A 20393-nucleotide genomic window follows, 5' to 3' on the forward strand; every position below is an offset into this window, starting at 1 on the left:
CTCGGGGGGGGTAGGGAGTGGGTGCTTGCATGTAGGGGGACTGGGGGGGGTAGGGAGTGGGTGCTTGCATGTATCACTGGGGTCTTGGCACCAAGACTGACTCATGTCTCACAGGGTGAAGTTGGAGAAAAAGGTGTCGAGGGAAACCCGGTGAGACTCCTCCCCACTGTGGCTTTTGACCCTTGACCCTTGAACCATGACCCCAAGGACCCTGGGGCCCTAGCAGGTCATTTTGTTCATCCCCTGGCTCCTGTCCAGTCAGTGGCCATGCTTACTCAGGCAGTTAGATCCTAATCCACCAGCACAGGGTGACTTTTATCTCTATCACCAGGGTGACCCAGGTTTGCCTGGAAAAGCAGGCGAGCGTGGCCTTCGGGTGAGTGTTGACAGAGAAATGAGGGGTCGAGCCACAGGGAGGAAGGAATGTAGACATGAAGGTGGTAGGAGGCTCTTGGAGGGATGAGATATGAGAGGGAAATCTGCAGGCGTGTGGGACGATGGGAAACTCTGTCATGGAGCACGGGCAGCACAGCTCATGGGAAGACCTGCACATGACAGGAGAGTCCACCTCAGACTAGCCATTCCTCTCAGGGCGCACCTGGGGTCCGGGGGCCTGCGGGTGAGAAAGGTGACCAGGGAGACCCTGGAGAAGATGGACGGAATGTGAGTGACAGCCTCTGGTCCCCACCCTCGACCTCAGACTCAACTCCTCCTTCCAGTTCCCACCCCAGCCTCCACAGTCCTCACCTCCTTTGTCTCTTTTGTGAGAACTTCCCAAAGGCCAGCAGGACTCCATGAGTCCTCACGGTACTTCTAAATCTCCCCCCAATTGCTGTCTGCCCTGAGTGAATTCCTGGCCTTCTACAGGGCAGCCCTGGACCATCTGGACCCAAGGGTGACCGTGGGGAGCCGGTGAGTAGTACCTGTGGCCATTGACAATGCAAGGGGACAGGAAGTTATCAGTGGGAAGCAGTGATGACCACTTCCGGGTCTGGCTGCCCTCTAGGAGTTGGCATTTGGGGGACTTTAGGAAATTGGGAGGGGCAGAGAAACTGGGGCAACTATGAACATTGATGTCTGGTAACCTCAGGCTTCTCTTGATGCTTGTAATTTCCTTTCCCAGGGCCCCCCGGGTCCCCCTGGACGGCTGGTAGGTGTTGTCCTCTGTGAGCTCCCTTCCCTGGCCCTGCTGATCTTGTATCCTCTCACCCTGTCCACTTCCCTCACAGGCCCTTGACACCTTTATTGATCTGCACAGCTCCTCACTGCCCCCATTTCCCCTTTCCAGCCTCAGATTTCCTCTTGAAGTGTTCTAACTGATCATTCCCCTGTAGGTGGATGCAGGAATTGGATCCAGAGACAAGGTACTGGGCTTTGTGGGCAAAGTGAAGCTGCCAGTCTGGGAAGGATCTGGTGGCAGGACCTGGCTCAAGTGTCCTGAGTGGCTGAGGAGCTGTTCCCTCAGCAAGCCTGTCTCTGCCACAGGGAGAGCCTGGACAGGAAGGTCCTCGAGGACCCAAGGGTGACCCTGGCCCCCCTGGAGCCTCTGGAGAAAGGGTGAGTGTGATGATGGGCCTGGTGGGGGTTGTCATCCTGGAAAATCTCGCTCTGATTTGACTCTTCTTTCCTTTGTCCTCAGGGCATTGAGGGGCTTCGGGGACCCCCCGGCCCACAGGTGAGTACGTGCTTTGTCCCTTACTCTGCATCACCATCTTGCCACCACCTTTTATCTGACCTTGTTCCCTCCAGGGAGACCCAGGTGTTCGAGGCCCTGCAGGAGACAAGGTGAGAGGCTGTAACCAGTTCGCGGAGGTAGAGCTGGCTCTCAGATGCATCTCGGTCTTCAAGGCTCCCTGCCACTCTGTTTTCTTCAGGGTGATCGGGGCCCCCCAGGGCTGGATGGCCGGAATGGGGTGGATGGGAAGCCAGGTGCACCTGGCCCCCCAGGGCCACATGTGAGTACCGGTTGTCCCATTCCTCACTGCATTTGGTTGGTCTTGGCCTTGAGCTCTGGCACCAGCTGTGTTTTTCACTCTCAGAGCCATCCTGTGTGGGACACATCACCGTTATGAGGCTTTGGGTTCACGGGACTATTGTTCTGCCAGTGGGCAGGGACTCATCCATGTGCCTAACTTTGAATTTCTTCTTAGGGTGCTTCAGGCAAAGCCGGGGACCCTGGGAGAGATGTAAGTTAGGGGAGATGCCAGGATGGAGGGTGGCTTGGAGGCCCAGCAGAAGCTCCATCCATGTCTCACACCACAGAGAATAGGACCAGTTGGTCCTTCTGAGTCTTTGTTAGGAGGTCTCAGTCTCTGGGCAGCAAGCAGGTCACTAGAGTCCTCTTGTGGAGCTCTGCCTTACACATCTTAATAGACCTGAGGTTCTGGGGTTCTTCATTAGGGATCAAACCGGAGTCCCCTTAACTTATGGCATCTGGGCCTCAGAGGATTTCCACATGACCTCTGAATCTCTACACTGGGGGCCCTCATAGGTCTTGGGGTGCCATATCCCAAGTGATAACTCAGAGACCCTCTCAATCCTCACGATGGATTTTTTTCTAGGGGCTTCCAGGCCTTCGAGGAGAACATGGCCCTGCTGGTCCCCCTGGCCCTCCTGGAGTACCTGTGAGTCCAGGCTTCATGATAGCTATCCTTTCTGCCTCTTCCTACTGTCACCTGAGCCCTGATATCTAACCAACACTCTGTTCCCACAGGGAAAGACAGGCGAGGATGGCAAACCTGGCCTAAATGGGAAAAACGTGAGTGTGTCTAAGACAATGTTGCCAAATCTGCCAGGTTTGCTGGCCTGTACATGTGGCCAGCGTGTTCACACAGCCCAGAAACACAGACAATACATGAAACATTTGTACTGACACAAAACACAGCCCCAATGTGACAGTGGGTCTGAAGTGTTCTAGTGCGCACCTGGGCAGCCTTGCGGACACAGTGAGGTGTGTGTGTGTGTCAGCTCAGAGGGGGCAGTACATGACAAGATAAGGAACAGCCACTCGTCCAGTCAAAGAGCCACAAAAACAGGATGGGGGGTGACAGACATGTGGGCATCAAGCCACATTCAGTGACATGTAGAGACATGCTAACACTCAACACTCCTCTTAGACAAAGTCCCATAGCTCTGGCATGACACATCTTAGGACATGCTGGCAATGTGTTTATAGTAACAGTCACCAACATACATATGACCATATATATTGAAATACATGTAAGGTTTGCAGACACATGACAAAAACATATAGTTTCTAAGGAACTGGGGACCTGAGTGTATGTATATAAAGTCATGCTCAGACACGGGCCATGATGTGCATACAGACAGACAAACAGTCACCTTCTAGGACATACAAAGCCCTGGGTACACCTGTAAGACACATGTGGATATGTTCATGTCATGAACACCTACTATGCCTGATGGATGTGGAGTTACATGTAGAGAGCTAAAGGAGGCGGACATGAAATGTCTACATGAATGCAGACACACATAGGCATACCCACGGATGTGCAGTAGTTTGCTGGATAGACACACAGAGCCATGAAGTTACAGGCACAGATTTTTTGGGGGGGGCGGGGGGGGGGTTGAGGCAGGGTTTCTCTGTGGCTTTGGAGACTGTCCTGGAACTAGCTCTTGTAGACCAGGCTGGTCTCGAACTCACAGAGATCCACCTGCCTCTGCCTCCTGAGTGCTGGGACTAAAGGCATGCGCCACCAACGCCCAGCTCAGGCACAGATTGTTACAGTCATCTGAAATCTAGACAGACAGTCCAAAGCCAGACCATTTAGGCTCATGAGTCTTCTGCCCACAGGGAGAACCTGGAGACCCTGGAGAAGATGGAAGGAAGGTGAGCCCCTCCCTTGGAGGATGCCGTGGCCTCAGATTGGACCATGTCTAAAAAGCCCTGTTTTCCTTAGGGGGAAAAGGGAGATTCTGGTGCCCCTGGAAGAGAAGTGAGTGCTGAGTTTTTATATTCTGTGATCCCTGATCATGACCCTGTGAGAGCTATGGCTCCACTCTTCCCTGGGGTCCTTGCTGCTGACTGTGTGCTCCACAGGGCCCTGATGGTCCCAAAGGTGAACGTGGAGCTCCTGGTGATCCTGGACTGCGGGGTCCTCCCGGTCTCCCAGGACAGGTCGGTCCCCCTGGCCAGGTGAGTATTTAGGGTAATTCTAGGCCTTGGGATCCATGGCCAGTTATGTCTCCTGGACTACCCTCCTTTGATGCCTTCCTTAATCCTGTGACTCCTTTATGCTCCATCATATTTCAGGGTTTCCCTGGTGTCCCAGGAAGTATGGGTCCCAAGGTGAGTTATGTATCTGTGCTGGGTAAAGTGTGTGATAAGGGGCACACAGGGTTAGGAGCCATGTCTCCCCTTGACCATTCTTTGTTCCAGGGTGACCGTGGAGAGACTGGATCCAAAGGGGAACAGGTGTGGCTCCACCCTTTTTTATCTGCCCCTGTAGCTACGATCTCCCCCAGACGTACACACATCCCAAAGGCTGGGTTTCAGTTGCCAATTTCTTGTCTCTAGGGCCTTCCTGGAGAACGTGGCCTACGAGGAGAACCTGGGAGCTTGCCGGTGAGCCACACCTGGCCCTTGACCCTCGTCTACATACCTATAGTAGCCACTTCTCTCTCACTTCCCCCTTGCCATGGGACTCTGTGGGTTCTGCCCTCTGTGCTCAGTCCCTTGCCCATTGGGGTTCCTGAAGTTTCCGTTCAAGGAAGCACAGGTGGTAGAGAAATGCCAGAGATAGGCTGCCAGTGGCCTCACACCTCCGCAGAGGGCAAAAGGATATAGGAGCTTTCTTAGGTGACAATGTAGGGCAGGAGGAGGGGCCTTCTCTTGCGTGGGTAGCTCCTTACCATCTTTGTGTTCCCAGAATGCAGAGAGACTACTGGAAACAGCTGGCATCAAGGTAGGTTGTGTAGGAAGTGAAGGTAGAGTCCTGTGGTTGAGCTGTGGCGGCTACAGACCCTGTTCCTCTGTGCCCTCACTGTTCCTCAGGTGTCGGCCCTGCGGGACATTGTGGAGACCTGGGGTGAGAGCTCTGGCAGCTTCCTCCCTGTGCCTGAACGGAGACCTGGCCCCAAGGGGGACCCTGGTGAGCGAGGCCCTCCTGGCAAGGAGGTAAGTGGCTGGTGGCTTCTCGGTGGGTACGCTTTACCGAGGGCATGTTCTTACAGCCACAAGCCTGCATCCTTCTCCTCCCATAGGGTTCCATCGGCTTTCCTGGAGAGCGTGGGCTGAAGGGAGACCGTGGAGACCCTGGCCCTCAGGGGCCTCCTGGTCTGGCCCTTGGTGAGAGGGGCCCACCTGGACCACCTGGCCTTGCTGGGGAACCTGGAAAGCCTGGCATTCCTGGCCTCCCAGGCCGGGCTGGTAGTGCTGGGGAGGCAGGACGGCCAGGAGAGAGGGTGAGCCTGGGGCTAACTGGGAGGGCCAGGCGAATGGTTAGAGAAACTGGCCTCCCCATTGATGTTGGTCTCACCCTGCTCTTTGTCTCCAGGGAGAACGTGGAGAGAAAGGAGACCGTGGAGAGCAGGTGTGTGCTGGGGGAGGCACCTTGAAGCAGGCCTTTCTGGAACCTGCGAGGGCTGGCTGGCACAACTTCCCATTTCCTTTTCTTCTGCAGGGCAGAGATGGCCTTCCTGGCCTCCCTGGACCACCTGGCCCTCCTGGCCCCAAGGTGATCATCCAGCCTTGTGACTGGTCATGATGCTACCCGGAGACTGGGCCCCAGAAACGCCATGTAGAATCTTCAACCCCATAACTTTTTAAGTGATCCTGGGGCCTGCACTGACCCCTTCACACCTGCATTACAGACTCATTGTCCCTCCATTGTTCTGTTCTTACAGGTGGCCATCGATGAGCAAGGTCCTGGACTCTCTAGAGAACAAGGGCCCCCTGGGCTCAAGGGTGCTAAGGTCAGTGTGGGGTCAACTTGTGTCTCATGCCTACCATAACACTAGGGCCTGACCTGACATCTTATTTATACAGGGGGAGCCAGGTAGTGATGGTGACCACGGACCCAAAGGAGATAAGGTGAGGTTTCCTACCCCACTATGCCCTCTCTGTATGGGGCATACCATAAGTAGTATATACATATATGTACACACATCACACAGAATGGGGCTCAGGGCATGGCACTTTGTTTGCAGGGTGCACCAGGCATTAAAGGAGACCAGGGAGAGCCTGGGAAGAGGGGTCATGATGGCAGCCCGGTGAGTTCTTGTCCCATAGGTCACATGTGTGCAAGGCTATGGTGTTATGTGCGCTGTCTTAGATGCAGGGCTGGAGTCAGCACTGTTTGGGAGCTAAGTCCTGTCCTTGGCCATCAGGGGCAAGGTGGGCAGTGAAGAAGCTGGGTTGGGTATAAGGGCAAGGTGGTCTTAGATCTATCCTTTTTTATAGGGTCTGCCGGGAGAGCGTGGTGTGGCTGGGCCAGAAGGGAAGCCGGTGAGTGACCATAGGTATAGCTGGCCTAGGATTTGAGACCCCTCGCTGTGTATTTATTACTCAAGAGGAATAAGGCTATGCCATGTACCAATTGTAGACTCAGGGGCATGATATCAGACAGGTTTGCTGTGTGTGTGTCTGCGTGTCTATCTGTAAAGGGCAGTCCACGGGTGTATGTGGTCATCTGTGCCTGAGAAGTAGGGAGAGTGGAGTGCTCACCAGGCAAAGGTCCCCTGAAGGTGGGAACAGGCTGAAGTGAGGTGTGGACCAAGGTTCATCAGCCCCCTTCCTTCTGCAGGGTCTTCAGGGCCCAAGGGGGACCCCTGGCCCAGCGGTGAGTACAATAGAACCCTCACTTCTCCTCCTATCCTGTGCCAAACCCCAGTGAAAAACAATGCCTACTTTTTCTGGGTGGGACTGGCTCCTTTCATCAGACTGTCCCCAACAGGGTGGCCATGGAGACCCTGGACCACCTGGTGCCCCGGTGAGTGATGGAGAAACACTGCCTAGTGGGGTAGGAGGGGGGGGGATGGACATCTGTCCCTGTTGGTAAGCCAGGCTTTATTCATGAGAACCCTGGAGCCCAGGCAGACAACACTGACCCCTGCCTCTGCCTTCACACTTTGCTCTAGGGTCTTGCTGGCCCTGCAGGACCCCAGGGACCTTCAGGCCTGAAGGTGAGTATAGGCATGGAAGGAGCGTGGGGTGTACATATGAAGAAGGAGGGGAATTCCAGGCATGTCTTTTTCTGTGATGGAACTGAGCACCTGGTTTCTGGGTCCTTTCCAGGGGGAACCTGGAGAGACAGGACCCCCAGGACGGGTGAGTAGTGAAACTCTTGGGGTGATGTTACTATCACACTTTGGGGTTGGAACTATTCTGAACATCCTCTTCCAGGGTCTGCCTGGACCTACTGGAGCTGTGGGACTTCCTGGCCCTCCTGGCCCTTCAGGCCTTGTGGTGAGTGAGTTGCTGTAGGGACACCATATTCTAACTCCTCAGGGTACCACATTCTCCTGTGTCCTTGTTCCCTCATCTCATGTGACCCTCACTCATATCTGCTCTCCCCACCAGGGTCCACAAGGGTCACCAGGTTTGCCTGGACAAGTGGTAAGTCCTGGCAGTCTTGGGTTGGGCTCCAGGGGTCATTATGCAGGATCTTGACGGAGCCCCATCTTTTCAGGGGGAGACGGGGAAGCCAGGACCCCCAGGTCGTGATGGTACCAGTGGAAAGGATGGAGAGAGGGGAGGTCCTGGTGTGCCAGTATGTATTTTAGGAGAGCCAGTGGTGGGCCTGTCGTGGGGTCGCGTGTCCAGCTGGCTGGGTAGAAGCTGGGGTGGCAGGGACAGGGTGATGAAGAGACTAAATTCCTCACACTGCTCTTCCACAGGGGTTACCAGGTCTGCCTGGCCCTGTTGGACCTAAAGGAGAACCTGGACCTGTGGGGGCCCCTGGACAGGTGACCTTTGGCTCTGCTCCCTACCCCCACCCCTAAGCCTCAGTTTTCCCCTATCATCTGGGACGGCAGGGTGGAGATGGGAAGGAAGGATGGCTAGGCTACTCACAAGGCCTTCCCCACAGGTGATGGTTGGGCCCCCTGGAGCAAAAGGCGAGAAGGTGAGTAGGCATGAGTACTGAAAGAAAGGGCTAAGAATGGGAGTGAAGGAATCCACTGACCCCCTCTATTGTCAGGGTGCCCCAGGAGACCTGGCTGGAGACCTGCTGGGTGAGCCGGTAAGTGGAACACCCCTGGCAGTAGGGGTCCTTGGACCCATAGTTCATCTATCCTTATGACTCTTAGCTTTTACAACACCCCCATTTGACACCTGTGTTATCACATGGTCCTTATGTCCATAGGGAGCCAAAGGTGACCGAGGACTGCCAGGACCAAGGGGTGAGAAGGTGAGTGGGTCTGGGCTTCCGGCATAAGTGTTGGGCAGAGTAGGGGTGAGGCTGGGAGGCTAAGGACCCTTACTATCTCCTATGTGCAGGGTGAAGCTGGCCGTGCAGGAGAGCCTGGAGACCCTGGGGAAGATGTAAGTCTGGGGTCTGGGAAGGATCAAGCCTGGCTTGACCATGAAAACAAGGACCATTCTTGGGCTTGTTCCTATCTGTGAGCCTCTATGCCTATGTCCTCAAGTTTCTGTGTGGAAGACACAGGGCCACATGCTTTTGGCTTCCGTACTTGTGGACCCAGGCTTGGCTTCTGGGTGTCTATGCTTAATCTCCTGTTGGCTGAGCCCGGGCAAGTCTGTTACCACCTCCTCTCGTAGGTCCTGGGACACAGCTGAATTCTGCAGGCCTCTCCTTGGTCATGTGTTTATAATCTTGTCTCCCGCCCCCGCCTGTCTGAATACACATCTGTGGTCACATCTAACTTTCCTGATGGGACTTTCCACTGAACGCCACATCTGTGGTCCCTCATGTTTGCACGCTCATGTGTGAGTTCTATGTGCCTGTGGTCACATCTGGACTTTCCTTGGCCTGTGCCCTCACAAGCCTATGGTCTTGTCTGAGTTCCCATGGATTCATAATGATCTGAGTTCCCCTGGGAATACTTTTGGTCCATATAGAAGCTTAGTGTTCACATTCCTGGATAAGTGTTTTGCTTGCATGTCTGTCTGTGCACCACTTGCCTACCTGTTGCCTTTGGAGACCAGAAGGGCATAGGATCCCTTGAGACTGAGTTTTAGATGGTTGTGAACTGCCACGTGGGTCCTAGGAATTGAACCTAGGTCCTCTGTGTACCAGGCTTTTTCTTTTGGGCCACTAACCAGCTCCCAGATTGTGACACAGAGATTTATTATTAGTTTCGAATGTTTGACCTAGCTTAGGCAAATTTCTGGCTGGCTCTTTTAAATTAATCTGCTTCTCTTTATCTACCTTTTGCCTCAGGCCTTTTTATTTTTCTTTCTTCTGTGTATCTTATTTTCACTGCTTCTTCTATCTAGGTGGCTGGCAGCTGCCTGGTTTTTTGCCCCAGGCATGTCCCTCAACCTCTCCTCCTCCGCCCTCTTCCTTCTCTTTTTGAGTCTAGATTTCTTCTCCTACTTATTGTCTTTGCCTGGCAGCCCCGCCTGTCCTTTCTCAGCCTAGCTATTGACGATTTCAGCTCTTTATTGGACCAATCAGATGGCTTAGGCAGGCAAACTGAAACAAATACAACACATCTTTACATTGTTAAACACTTTATTAAACAAATGCAGCATAAACAAAGTAACACCTTTAAGCCGCTGAAGTAATATTGTGTCACATAAACAAATGTAACACATCTTTGCCCAGTTAAAGTCATATTCTACAACCGGCCTTGGTGGCCCATGCCTTTAATCCCAGCACTCAGGAGGCAGAGGCAGGCACATCTCTGTGAGTTCGAGACCAGCCTGGTCTACAAGAGCTAGTTCCAGGACAGGCTCCAAAGCCACAGAGAAACCCTGTCTTGAAAAACAAACAAACAAACAAACAAAAAAGTAATATTCTACAACACCTCTGGAAGAGCAGCTCTTAACCACTGAGTCATCTCTCCAGCTTGAATTTTATTCCTTTTATTTTTTATTTTTAGGGTCAAAAAGGGGCTCCAGGACTCAAAGGTCTCAAGGTACATTTATGTGGAAGGGTCTTTGCTTGGGACCATGGTCTTATGACTCTTTAAGCCTGATAAAACCCCTCTTTCCCATAAAGGGTGAGCCAGGAATTGGGGTTCAGGGCCCCCCTGGGCCAACTGGTCCTCCAGGGATGAAGGTAAATCAGTGTTCTGCACAGCTCCTAGAGGTGGGAGGAAGGGGTTCTGGAGCTTGACCTGGGAAGGTGTCCTGTGACCACTCCCCCTTTTAATCTGTTTCAGGGCGACGTGGGCTCCCCAGGAGCTCCTGGTGTTGTTGGATTCCCTGGTCAGACAGGACCTCGAGGAGAGACAGGCCAGCCAGGGCCTGTTGGGGAGAGGGTAAGAGGGCTGGAAAGAGCCTGTGGGACTTGGTGACCTCAAAACCTCTGACTGGTAGCAGAGGAAGGAACCCAGGCCCTTCCTTGGTGGTGCCCAGTCTTAAGAGGAAGCAAAGGGGGAGGGTGTTCCCAAATCACACCCTATTTTCCATCTCCCATTTTCCTATAGGGTCTGGCAGGCCCTCCAGGGAGAGAGGGTGCCCCAGGTCCCTTGGGACCACCTGGACCACCAGGGTCAGTGGTGAGTAGAATTGCCTGGATGCCCCAAGTCTGCTCATGTGAGGTTATTGGTGGGAAGCAGGCCATGAGGTTGGGTATGTGGGGTATTTGAGCCTATAGGTTCCTCAGCTCACTCTGACCCACAGGGAGCACCTGGCGCCTCTGGACTCAAAGGAGACAAGGTAGATAAAATGCTGCTGGCTCTCTCCTGTGTCACTATCACTCTCCAACTCCCACCGAGCTCCTATAATCCTCTGTCCTCCCTGAGTCCCCTTGCTTATCCCTGGTGTCCTGTTGCTCTCCAGGGAGACCCAGGAACAGGGCTGCCCGGGCCCCGAGGCGAGCGTGGTGAGCCAGGTGTCCGGGTATGTACGTATGTTGTCATCACAGCCAGGGCTCACTACCTCACCATCATAGTTCTTGCCTCAGATTCCCAACCTCTGAGTCAGTAGACCTAATGTCACCATTCAGGGTGAAGATGGCCACCCCGGCCAAGAAGGACCTCGAGGACTCATGGTAAGTCCCATTGATGTGACTTCAGTTCCTTGCCTGACCCCTCTGTGCGCTTGGACACTGTAGTCTGTCCTAGCCATCTGTCCTCATTGTTTCTCTTATTCTCTCTCCTGTCCTCTCTGTCTTACTCTGTCCTTTTGAGTCACCTCCTCACCACCCTCCCACACTCCCATAGCTCATAATCATACTTTTTCACACAGGGGCCTCCTGGCAGCAGGGGAGACCGAGGGGAGAAGGTAATAATGTAGGAGAAAGCTGGGCGGTGGTGGCACATGTCTTTAATCCCAGCACTCGGGAGGCAGAGGCAGGCGGATCTGTGAGTTCAAGGCCAGCCTGGTCCACAGATCGAGTGCCAGGACAGCCAGGACTGTTACACAGAGAGAAACCCTGTCTCGAACCCCCCCTCAAATAAAATTAATAATAACAACAATAATGTGGGCCCCTCGGGTGAGTCGGGGTAACGGATGGATATTTTAATTAAGGTTTGGGGCCTCCCCAGCTTGAGTGAGATTCATTCTTCTACCCAATAGGGTGACACTGGACCTGCAGGGCTAAAGGGTGACAAGGTAAGTGTGGTTATCAGGAAGGGCTGGAGTAGGAAGCTGGGGTGTTCCTGACTCTTCTGATTCCTCCCTGTCCATCAGGGTGACTCAGCTGTGATTGAGGGGCCTCCAGGGATACGAGGTGCCAAAGGGGACATGGTGAGTAGGTCTGATTCGAATGTGAACTGGGTCTCTCTTGGCTGTTAGAAAGAGTTCTGTGGGGCTGGCCCAGGTGATCCAAGAGCTCAGCTTCGCAGAACACAAGGGGCCTCCAGATCCTGACCCTGATCTCTGACCTCTGACCTAGGGTGAACGAGGACCTCGAGGAATAGATGGTGACAAAGGACCTCGGGGAGACAATGGGAATCCTGGTGACAAGGTATACGGTAGAGGGTGGGGGCTCCTTGTGGGTCCTGCAGGCTGCCTGTGCTCCTTAGAGGGTCAGGGAGGGGCAAAGCTGATTGTGGGCAAGAGGAAGTTTAGGCTGTAGTGACTCTAAAGGGTGGCACAGAGGATGGGGACTCTTGGGAGAACTCCAGTGCCTCAGGTAAGAACAGGCGGGGATCTCTGGGCTATGACTTTATGAGGGGAGCTAGAAACAGCAAGGGAACTCTTCAGGTGTTAGAGGTTCTCTGGACAGTGTCTTGACACTGCCCTTTCTTCTGGGAACTCCTACAGGGCTCCAAAGGAGAGCCTGGTGACAAAGGCTCAGCTGGATCAATTGGAGTTCGAGGACTCCCAGGACCCAAGGCAAGCTCCATCCCAGGCTTAGTCACTCACCTACCACTCACACTCGCCTTGGAGATTTCTTATGTTAGAGGGATCCTGGTTTCCTTGGTCACACGCATGTTGTTCACACGGGATCTATGTGCAGCCTGAGCCCTGGCTAAGCTGGGTCACCAAGTGACTACATGTGTGTAGATAAGCCATCGTGGGACACAGTTACACTGAAGCGCTTGCCCCAATCTGTTTCCCACAGGGTGAGACAGGTGCCACAGGGATCCCTGGTGAGCCGGTAAGATGCCCCAAATCCCATGGAGAACCCCTGTCCTCACAAGGTCCCGTTCCCATGATGGCCCTGCCCACGTAGCCTTTAACCTTTTAGGGACCTAATTTTTTATGGACTTCCTTTTCTCAGAAGCTCCTACCTCTACCATGAACTTTATGATGGTGACCCCAGCTCATGTTGACCCTGTTCCCATGGCAATGGGTGGTGACTGGGGTTCCCTGCCTGCCGTCTAGGGTGACTCCTTTTGATACTTCACTGTTCTTTCTTGTACCATGTCAACACCTTTACTCCCCAGGGAGCCCCAGGAAAGGATGGAGCCCCTGGTTTCCGAGGAGACAAAGGAGATATTGGCTTCATGGGTCCCCGGGGTCTAAAGGTGAGAATCATTTGCTCTTCTGGCCAAGATAGCCTGGTGTTGGAGAATAAGGGATCTAGGGTCAATTTTGGGGGCTCAGGTTACCTAGAGTGTTAGGTCAGGGTTGGAATGCCTGAAACCAGTAGTGAGAGTTGGTTTTGAGGTCAAAGATTCAAGGTGAGGTAGAAGTGAGTCTTTTTTTTTTTTTTGGACCCAAGTTCTCATGTATCCCAGGCTGGCTTTGAACTTGTTATGTAACCAAGCCTGAACTTGGAACTCCTGACTCTCCTGCTTCTACCTCCCAAGTGCTGGGATTATAGATTTGCTTTCTCATCTGCTTTCCTACCTTAGGGTGAGAGAGGAATGAAGGGAGCCTGTGGCCTTGATGGAGAAAAAGGAGCTAAGGTATAGATCTATGAGGAGATGGGGGGCTGTGGGGGGCTGTGTGGGGGCTGTGGGGGTTGTGGGGACTGTGGGGTTGTGGGGGCTGTGGGGGGCTGGTGTGGGGGCTGTGGGGGCTAGGGCCCAAAGCTTACTCCTCTAACGGATACCTCCAGGGAGAAGCTGGTTTTCCTGGCCGCCCTGGATTGGCAGGACGCAAAGGAGACGCAGTGAGTGTCACGGTAGGGTGACCCTAAGTAAAGAGGGGCAATTGGCTGGAGAGCCAACCTCATATTTTCTTTCCTCTAGGGGGAGCCTGGTGTGCCGGGTCAGTCTGGGTCTCCTGGCAAAGAGGGCCTGATTGGTCCCAAGGTACAGGGGCTTTCTTCTTTTCTTTCCTTTTCTTTTTCTTTTTTTTTTTTGTTTTGTTTTGTTTTGTTTGTTTTTTGTTTTTCGAGACAGGGTTTCTCTGTGTAGCTTTGGAGCCTATCCTGGCACTCGCTCTGGAGACCAGGCTGGCCTCGAACTCACAGAGATCCACCTGCCTCTGCCTCCCGAGTGCGGTACGGGGGCTTTGGGTAATGGACATGATGGTGGTGGAGTCAGCTAGGACAAAGCAAGTCACAACAGGATCAAGGAAGATATGGCTTTGGAGGATCATGTGTGGCTTTTTGAGATTTCAGGAGAGGCTGGGGGTCACAGCAGAGAGGATGAAAGGGTAGAAGGTGTCGGGGGTGGGGGTGGGGGGGGAGGGGTCATGTTTTACCAAGGCAGGGCTTGAGTGGGGTTGGTGTCCTGGGATCACAGCTGGGACACTAACAGATGCTTTGGATCGGGGACACACATGCTCAAGGATATACAAGAGCAGAGGATGTTGGGGCTGAGTATATTTCCTGCTTCTTCTGTTTCCAGGGTGACAGAGGCTTTGATGGGCAGTCAGGACCCAAGGGTGACCAGGGTGAGAAAGGAGAGAGGGTAAGTTGAGGTCAGGTTTGTGATCTGAAGGGAGCATTGTCTTTGGTAGTGGTTTCATCGTGAAGGGATTTTAGTCAACAACCCTCTTCTATCTACAGGGGCCCCCAGGAGTTGGGGGCTTCCCAGGTCCCAGAGGAAATGATGGCTCTAGCGGTCCCCCAGGGCCACCTGGTGGTGTTGGTCCCAAAGGCCCTGAAGGACTTCAGGGTCAGAAGGTGAGGTTCCCCAACAGTGACCCCTGACCCTGGGCCCTCCTCTCACTGCTTTTGTTGTTTTTGTTTGTTTTAGACAACATCTCACTATGTAGCCCTGGGTGGCTTGGAGCTCTATATGTAGCCTCAAATTCAGAACTCTGCTTGCCTCCTTGGTGCCAGGATTAAAGAAAGACTTGTGCCACCATGCTGTTTCATTTATAGTTTTTTTTTTTTTAATTCTGTGTGTATGAATGTCTTGCCTGAACATATGCCTGTGTACCATGTTGGGGTTTTTGTTGTTTGTTTGTTTGTTTGTATGTTTGTTTTTTCAAGACAGAGTTTCTCTGTGTAGCCCTGGCTGCCCTAGAACTCACAGAGATCCGCTTAACTCTGCCTCCCAAGTGCTGGGATTAAAGGCGAGCACTGTATTGCTGAGCTATGCTCCCAGCACCCCCAACCATCTCTGCCTCTTTAAATCATGAACCTACCACCCATGCTGTGATCTCCGTGTTCCAATCACTGAAACCCTGGTCCTCCATTTGCCTGTATTCTGTCACTGTCACTGACCCTGCCTACTTGGTCCTTGTGTAAACAGGGTGAGAGAGGTCCCCCTGGAGAGAGTGTGGTGGGGGCTCCTGGTGCTCCTGGTGCCCCCGGTGAGAGAGGGGAGCAGGTGAGTGTGGGTTCCTGGGCTTGGAGTCAGAGATTAGCATGACCTCGGGTGTCTGTGAGATCTGGTCACAACCTGGTCACATTTGTTCCACATAGGGGCGACCAGGACCTGCTGGCCCTCGTGGGGAGAAAGGAGAAGCTGCACTGACTGTGAGTTTGGCCTGGGTGGGATGGGTCACCCAACACCCTGACCACATGGTGCCAGGGCATTGATCTGACATGACTGGATCCCTGTATTATGCGACCCATGATTCATGGGTTCTTCAGGGGCCTTGTGGCCTTGTGTTTCCAGGAGGATGACATTCGGGGCTTTGTACGTCAGGAGATGAGTCAGCATTGTGGTGAGTGGGTCTGATGCGGAGTCTCCTGCCCCCGTCCCGTCCTATAACACCTAGATAGGGGCTGGCAAGTTCCCAGAACTTACAGAGGATAAGTGGTGCTCCATGGCTACATGCTAACAGGAGTCCCTTCATGGAGGGAGACACATGTGGGTGGCTGCATAGTGTTCTGGTGACTAGCTGTACGTGGAGAGGTAAAGTGGGGAGCAGAGCTGTCCTAGCAGCTGTGGCACTGGTGGGGGGTGATGATTCTGGGGGCCCTGTTTCTTGTTCTGACTGTTCTCATCTCTGTGCCTCCTACCTCTGATCTTTGGTCCTTATTTCCCTGGTCTATTCCCAACTTCCCGTCCCTGCTGGTCCATCTCCTCTGCATTTCTTCCTGCCTTTCTCCTTCCTGCCTCTCTTCCCCTCCCACCTCTTCTCTCTTCTCACTCCTGTGTCTCTCACTGGCTCTCCTGCTGTATCTCTGTGTGTCTCACCCCTCGTGTCTGTATCTTTTGTCTGTTTCTCTTTCTCCATCTTCCCATCTTTTTCTTTGTCTCTTGTCTCCATTTCTCATGGCCTCATTCTACCTTTTCCTGTCCCTTCCAGCCTGCCAGGGCCAGTTTATTGCGTCTGGATCACGTGAGTAGCTTTCTGTATCTATAACTTCCTTCATCTAAGGCCCTGACTGTGCTGCCTATCATTCGGTTCCCTCTCAGCAGGGGTGTGGCTAGGGTGGCTGACCTTGATAACCAAGGATGTCATCACCTGCTCTGTGCTCCAGGACCCCTCCCCAGCTACGCTGCAGATACAGCTGGTCCCCAGCTCCACCATGTGCCTGTGCTCCGGGTCTCTCATGTAGAGGAGGAAGGTGAGGCTGACAATCCATGGGGCCTGGATAGACTGAGTACAAATAGGTATTTGCATCAGGGTACACTGCACATACATGAAGTCTACACACGGGACACACACACACTGCACAGGGGGGAGACAGGTGCTATTTACTCTGTCCCAGAGCCAGCAGGGACCTTCTCACAGCCTACCCCACTCTGCCTGTAGGCCAGGTACCCCCTGAAGATGATGACGACTTCTCTGAGTACTCTGTGTATTCTGTGGAGGACTACCACGACCCTGAAGTTCCTTGGGATGGTGATGGGGATATCAAGGGCTGGGACCAGAGAGGTTCAGGTAGTGGCACATGAAGCCCATTGCTGATCTTTTGCTGATTCTCTGATCCCCACTATCCCCAATGACCTAACCACCAATGACCGTAGACCCCTGCTCCCTACCACTGGATGAGGGCTCCTGTACTGCCTATACCCTGCGCTGGTACCATCGGGCTGTGCCTGGTGGCACAGCCTGCCATCCCTTTGTCTATGGCGGCTGTGGAGGGAATGCCAACCGTTTTGGAACCCGTGAGGCATGTGAGCGCCGCTGCCCACCCCAAGTAGTCCACAGCCAAAGAACAGGTAGGGGGGCTAGATTCTCTCAGTGAGGGCTTCCCCTACTATATCAGTGCCTGGGTGAGAAGTCCCTGAGACTGGGGGACCTGGGACAGATTCCACATTAAAGAACTGGCTACGTAGCCCCAGCTGTGGAACCTTCGTCGTGCCTCTCTGTGTTCCTTTTTGCTAAGGGTCCCCTCTCTGAGTCAGAGCCCACACTCACTCCTCATGGATACTTTGCCATGTTTCCATGCAGATTTCATGTTGGGAAAGGAGGTCAGAGGGCTGAATGTTCTCTGATGTCTTCCACGCAGGTGCTGCCTAGGGCCGAAGCCTGCATGATGCACTAGATGGTCATCAGTTCCTGGAGGTGGCAGGGCTCAGCGGGGTCCTGCCATTCTCCGTTTGGTGCTAGAGTTCTGTGTGCCCGTGAGCGTGTGTGCGTGTCCACCATTTCAGTGACTTGGTCCTGTGGGTCTAGCCTTCCCCCTTGTGGACAAATCCCCATTGTGGTGCCTGCTTTCCTGGCAGATGACTCACTTGTTGGGGGTGGTTGTGGGCACTGAATGGATGTGACTGGTGTCCAACCTGCCCCTTGACCCAAGGCTGTGATGCCATGGTGCTGTTTCGGGGGGAGAGCATTAAAGCTGCTGTTTTAAAAGGCTCTTGTTGTTGTTTTTTGGGGGGTGAGATGGGGGTATCAGGAGGCAAACTTCCCCTGCGGGGATGGGTAGTCTGCATTATATTGCATGGTGTAGAGTCCTCATACCGGGCCCTGGTTATTTTCTGTGCTCTTATTTTCCCAATTTCCCCCCAGCCCCCAGAAGTAAATAGGGTGGGGGCTAGGAAGTGTCCTTACTGCTCCCTAGGAGGGGATGAGTCATAGGTGGGAGACTGCCTCATGCCAGGAAACATGCCCTAGCTCCTACCCCAGGAGGCTGGGGAGATAAATGGGCCTTGAAGTGGAGTCAAGGGTCAGGTGCCAGGACAGCGCTGCCCGGCCTGACCCCAGCAGCTGCAGCATCCCCGGCCTTCCCCCTAGGAAGCTGGCAGTGGTATGACTGGCATTGGGTAGGGATGGGAAGGGTCTGGGGTTGGGTGGGCCTGAGGTTTGGGTGAGGAGAGATGTCTGGACCCGGGAGGCTTTAGGGTTTCTGGTTGCTCTGCTTCACTTGTCCCCCTCAGTCCCCATTGCTGTCCTTCCTCAGCCAAGCTGGTCAGAACCTGTCTCCATTCTGTCACTGTGGGCTTTCTCTGTTTCTGAGTCTCTCTTTCCTCTAGAAGACTCTGGACGGTTTCTGTCTCTTTTTGCCTTGTCTTTTTTCTTGTCTGCCCCATCTTGCTTTGTCCCTGCCCCGTTCATCTCCCTCTCTTCCTCCTCTGCCCCTCCCCCTGCCAGTCCCTTTCTTTCTCTGCCTCTGAGTATCTTTGTCCTTAGCTCCCACTTGTTCTCATTCTGGTGTCTTTGGAGTTTTTAGACAGGGTCTCATGTAACCCAGTCTGGCTTCAAATTTGGATCCTGCCTCAGCCTCCCAGGTGCTGGGATTCTAGACATTCACCACCATGTCTCAGTACACATTTTCTTTCTTTCTGTCTGGCTCCTGTCTTGGCTTTCTTCTTGTTTCTTTGACTTTGTCTCTGTGTCTCTGTCCCTGGCCTCTGTCATCTCCCCAGCCCCTCTTTGTCTCTTGCCTCTTGCAGTCTGTCTCCTTCCAGTGAACTGCAGCTGCAGCATCCAGACCCTGAGCCTGTTTTCTCCTTACAGCATGATGGCCAGGTGGGCACTGGCGGTGCTCATGGTCCTGATACTGGGCAGGGTCCTGTTTGTCCCAGGGACCCCTATCCCCACCTTCCAGCTCCCCCCTCAGAACTATTCGGAGACTCTTCCCTACTCCATGGCCTTGGAAAACCACTCAGCTGCCACCACAGGGACCTCAGCTTCTTGGAGCTACTCCAAACCTAAACCTCACCTGGACACGCAAGTCACACTCTCCCTGGATGTCCCCATCGGCCTCCTGCGGATCTTACTGGAGCAGGCCCGGACCAAGGCTGCCAGGGATCAGGCTACCACTAATGCCCAAATACTAGCTCGTGTTGGCCGCCGCTGAGACTGAGGGAAGGGGTTATAAAGATGGGGTGACCATGGTGGGACATTCTGGAGGACAGCAATGAGGCTGGACATCACTACACCTAGGCTTTACCATAGTGGGCTCTGCCATAGCTTCTGGCTGTCCACATTATTTGAGACAGCTGTGCCCTTCACACTTGCTATATGGAATCTTGTCACGCTGGGCTGTGCCTGGCAGTCACAGAGCATCAAGACACCACCATGTGAGCTCCACCATTAAATGGTAAGGAGAGAACCCTAGTGTTGCACCTGAGATCCATCTAAGGCTCATAGGCCTGGGCCCCCACCTGAGGCCACTGAAGCAGAGAGTGCTGGCCAGGGAAAAATGCTTATTTTGTGGTTTTGTTTTTGTTTTTTGTCTTTTGAGACAGGGTTTCCCTGTGTGGCTTTGGAGCCTGTCCTGGAACTCGCTCTGTAGACCAGGCTGGCCTTGAACTCACAGAGATCCGCCTGCCTCTGCCTCCCCAGTGCTATGTGACCAGGCTGGCCTCAAGCTTATAGCAACCCTCCTGCCTCTGCCCCCTGAGTGTTAGGGTCACAGACATGTGCCACCATGTCTGATGACATGCTTGTTTTGTGCTGTTAGGAAGCAACCCACTTAGTGGATGCGGTTATCAGAGACATCTCCAGGCAGAGGCATAGATGACCACACGTGGGAAATCTGACTTTGGCAGCTTTTCAGTGTGTGTGTGTGTGTGTGTGTGTGTGTGTGTGTGTGTGTACGTATACATGCTGAGTCTCTGCCTGCTATAAGTCTCTGACAGCTGTGTGTGAGCAAGGGCTGGAGGCTTGTGAGAAGGACTGGAAGAAGAGGGCGTCTGACTCCCAAATCTACTGTCCTAGCTGTACCCCATGCACCCCAGCAGCCCTGCCAGGTCTGTGGACACATGCGGCTGGGGGAGGGGAGTGGATACTGCTGGAGCTCCAAGCCAGCCCTATGCTTTCTGGATGAATTGTCCTAAGCAAAGCTGTTCACCTCTTCTGAGCCCCAACTTCCTCAACTGTAAAGCAGAGTGATGCCACCAAGCTTCCTGTGGCACGGAGTGACACGGTGTACATGAAAGTTGTGTCTGCAGGAGGCGCTCAATAAATGTCAGATGACTGAAGGATGGGATGCACCGAGTCACCCAGTCATGTGCGCCCAGGCGGTGACACATGAGGGCTGAGTCACACCTGGCTTTTCTGCCCTTCCATTCACCTTCCCTCCCTACCCTCTGACCTGCTGCTCACTGAG

At 53.6% G+C, this 20393-nt stretch overlaps 2 protein-coding genes across 6 annotated transcripts in view; both read left to right on the forward strand.

Moving 5' to 3' along the window:
* The window catches only part of Col7a1 (collagen type VII alpha 1 chain), a 32126-nt gene extending 14431 nt beyond the window's left edge, over window positions 1–17695 (forward strand). For 2 of the 5 annotated variants that reach the window (XM_027414616.2, XM_035443979.1), the window contains 67 exons: window positions 115–150; window positions 332–376; window positions 592–663; window positions 868–912; window positions 1124–1150; window positions 1335–1364; window positions 1486–1557; window positions 1640–1675; window positions 1750–1785; window positions 1875–1955; window positions 2151–2186; window positions 2562–2624; window positions 2714–2758; window positions 3815–3850; window positions 3921–3956; window positions 4061–4156; window positions 4274–4309; window positions 4400–4435; window positions 4538–4585; window positions 4890–4925; window positions 5015–5137; window positions 5224–5424; window positions 5517–5552; window positions 5643–5696; window positions 5866–5934; window positions 6008–6052; window positions 6169–6231; window positions 6422–6466; window positions 6765–6800; window positions 6915–6950; window positions 7099–7143; window positions 7256–7288; window positions 7364–7426; window positions 7541–7576; window positions 7650–7730; window positions 7858–7926; window positions 8049–8084; window positions 8160–8201; window positions 8325–8369; window positions 8459–8503; window positions 10027–10062; window positions 10146–10205; window positions 10309–10407; window positions 10576–10647; window positions 10772–10807; window positions 10931–10990; window positions 11097–11141; window positions 11339–11374; window positions 11669–11704; window positions 11783–11839; window positions 11988–12059; window positions 12359–12430; window positions 12660–12695; window positions 12985–13065; window positions 13396–13449; window positions 13602–13655; window positions 13735–13797; window positions 14338–14400; window positions 14499–14615; window positions 15190–15267; window positions 15363–15416; window positions 15559–15607; window positions 16196–16228; window positions 16371–16457; window positions 16646–16774; window positions 16861–17055; window positions 17346–17695. In XM_027414616.2, coding sequence (XP_027270417.1) covers window positions 115–150; window positions 332–376; window positions 592–663; window positions 868–912; window positions 1124–1150; window positions 1335–1364; window positions 1486–1557; window positions 1640–1675; window positions 1750–1785; window positions 1875–1955; window positions 2151–2186; window positions 2562–2624; window positions 2714–2758; window positions 3815–3850; window positions 3921–3956; window positions 4061–4156; window positions 4274–4309; window positions 4400–4435; window positions 4538–4585; window positions 4890–4925; window positions 5015–5137; window positions 5224–5424; window positions 5517–5552; window positions 5643–5696; window positions 5866–5934; window positions 6008–6052; window positions 6169–6231; window positions 6422–6466; window positions 6765–6800; window positions 6915–6950; window positions 7099–7143; window positions 7256–7288; window positions 7364–7426; window positions 7541–7576; window positions 7650–7730; window positions 7858–7926; window positions 8049–8084; window positions 8160–8201; window positions 8325–8369; window positions 8459–8503; window positions 10027–10062; window positions 10146–10205; window positions 10309–10407; window positions 10576–10647; window positions 10772–10807; window positions 10931–10990; window positions 11097–11141; window positions 11339–11374; window positions 11669–11704; window positions 11783–11839; window positions 11988–12059; window positions 12359–12430; window positions 12660–12695; window positions 12985–13065; window positions 13396–13449; window positions 13602–13655; window positions 13735–13797; window positions 14338–14400; window positions 14499–14615; window positions 15190–15267; window positions 15363–15416; window positions 15559–15607; window positions 16196–16228; window positions 16371–16457; window positions 16646–16774; window positions 16861–17055; window positions 17346–17356 — 3936 coding nt within the window. In that variant the 3' untranslated portion in view covers window positions 17357–17695. Of the gene's footprint in view, window positions 1–114; window positions 151–331; window positions 377–591; window positions 664–867; window positions 913–1123; window positions 1151–1334; window positions 1365–1485; window positions 1558–1639; window positions 1676–1749; window positions 1786–1874; window positions 1956–2150; window positions 2187–2561; window positions 2625–2713; window positions 2759–3814; window positions 3851–3920; window positions 3957–4060; window positions 4157–4273; window positions 4310–4399; window positions 4436–4537; window positions 4586–4889; window positions 4926–5014; window positions 5138–5223; window positions 5425–5516; window positions 5553–5642; window positions 5697–5865; window positions 5935–6007; window positions 6053–6168; window positions 6232–6421; window positions 6467–6764; window positions 6801–6914; window positions 6951–7098; window positions 7144–7255; window positions 7289–7363; window positions 7427–7540; window positions 7577–7649; window positions 7731–7857; window positions 7927–8048; window positions 8085–8159; window positions 8202–8324; window positions 8370–8458; window positions 8504–10026; window positions 10063–10145; window positions 10206–10308; window positions 10408–10575; window positions 10648–10771; window positions 10808–10930; window positions 10991–11096; window positions 11142–11338; window positions 11375–11620; window positions 11705–11782; window positions 11840–11987; window positions 12060–12358; window positions 12431–12659; window positions 12696–12984; window positions 13066–13395; window positions 13450–13601; window positions 13656–13734; window positions 13798–14337; window positions 14401–14498; window positions 14616–15189; window positions 15268–15362; window positions 15417–15533; window positions 15608–16195; window positions 16229–16308; window positions 16458–16645; window positions 16775–16860; window positions 17056–17345 lie in introns of those variants that run through there. The other 3 variants (XM_027414618.2, XM_035443980.1, XR_003485143.2) reach the window with 3 other exon arrangements.
* A 792-nt stretch (window positions 17696–18487) lies between these two features.
* Window positions 18488–19527, forward strand: Ucn2 (urocortin 2). The gene has a single exon (XM_027414766.2). The coding sequence runs from the start codon at window positions 18798–18800 to the stop codon at window positions 19137–19139; it is 342 nt and encodes a 113-aa protein (XP_027270567.1). The 5' UTR covers window positions 18488–18797; the 3' UTR covers window positions 19140–19527.
* Window positions 19528–20393: the final 866 nt, after the last annotated feature.

This window comes from Cricetulus griseus, chromosome 4 (assembly GCF_003668045.3).
Source record: "Cricetulus griseus strain 17A/GY chromosome 4, alternate assembly CriGri-PICRH-1.0, whole genome shotgun sequence".
Taxonomy (NCBI): Eukaryota; Metazoa; Chordata; class Mammalia; order Rodentia; family Cricetidae; genus Cricetulus; species Cricetulus griseus.

Excerpts from the sequence above, each read along its gene's own strand:
- Ucn2 (XM_027414766.2), top strand. The coding sequence starts at position 18,798 with ATGATGGCCAGGTGGGCACTGGCGGTGCTCATGGTCCTGATACTGGGC.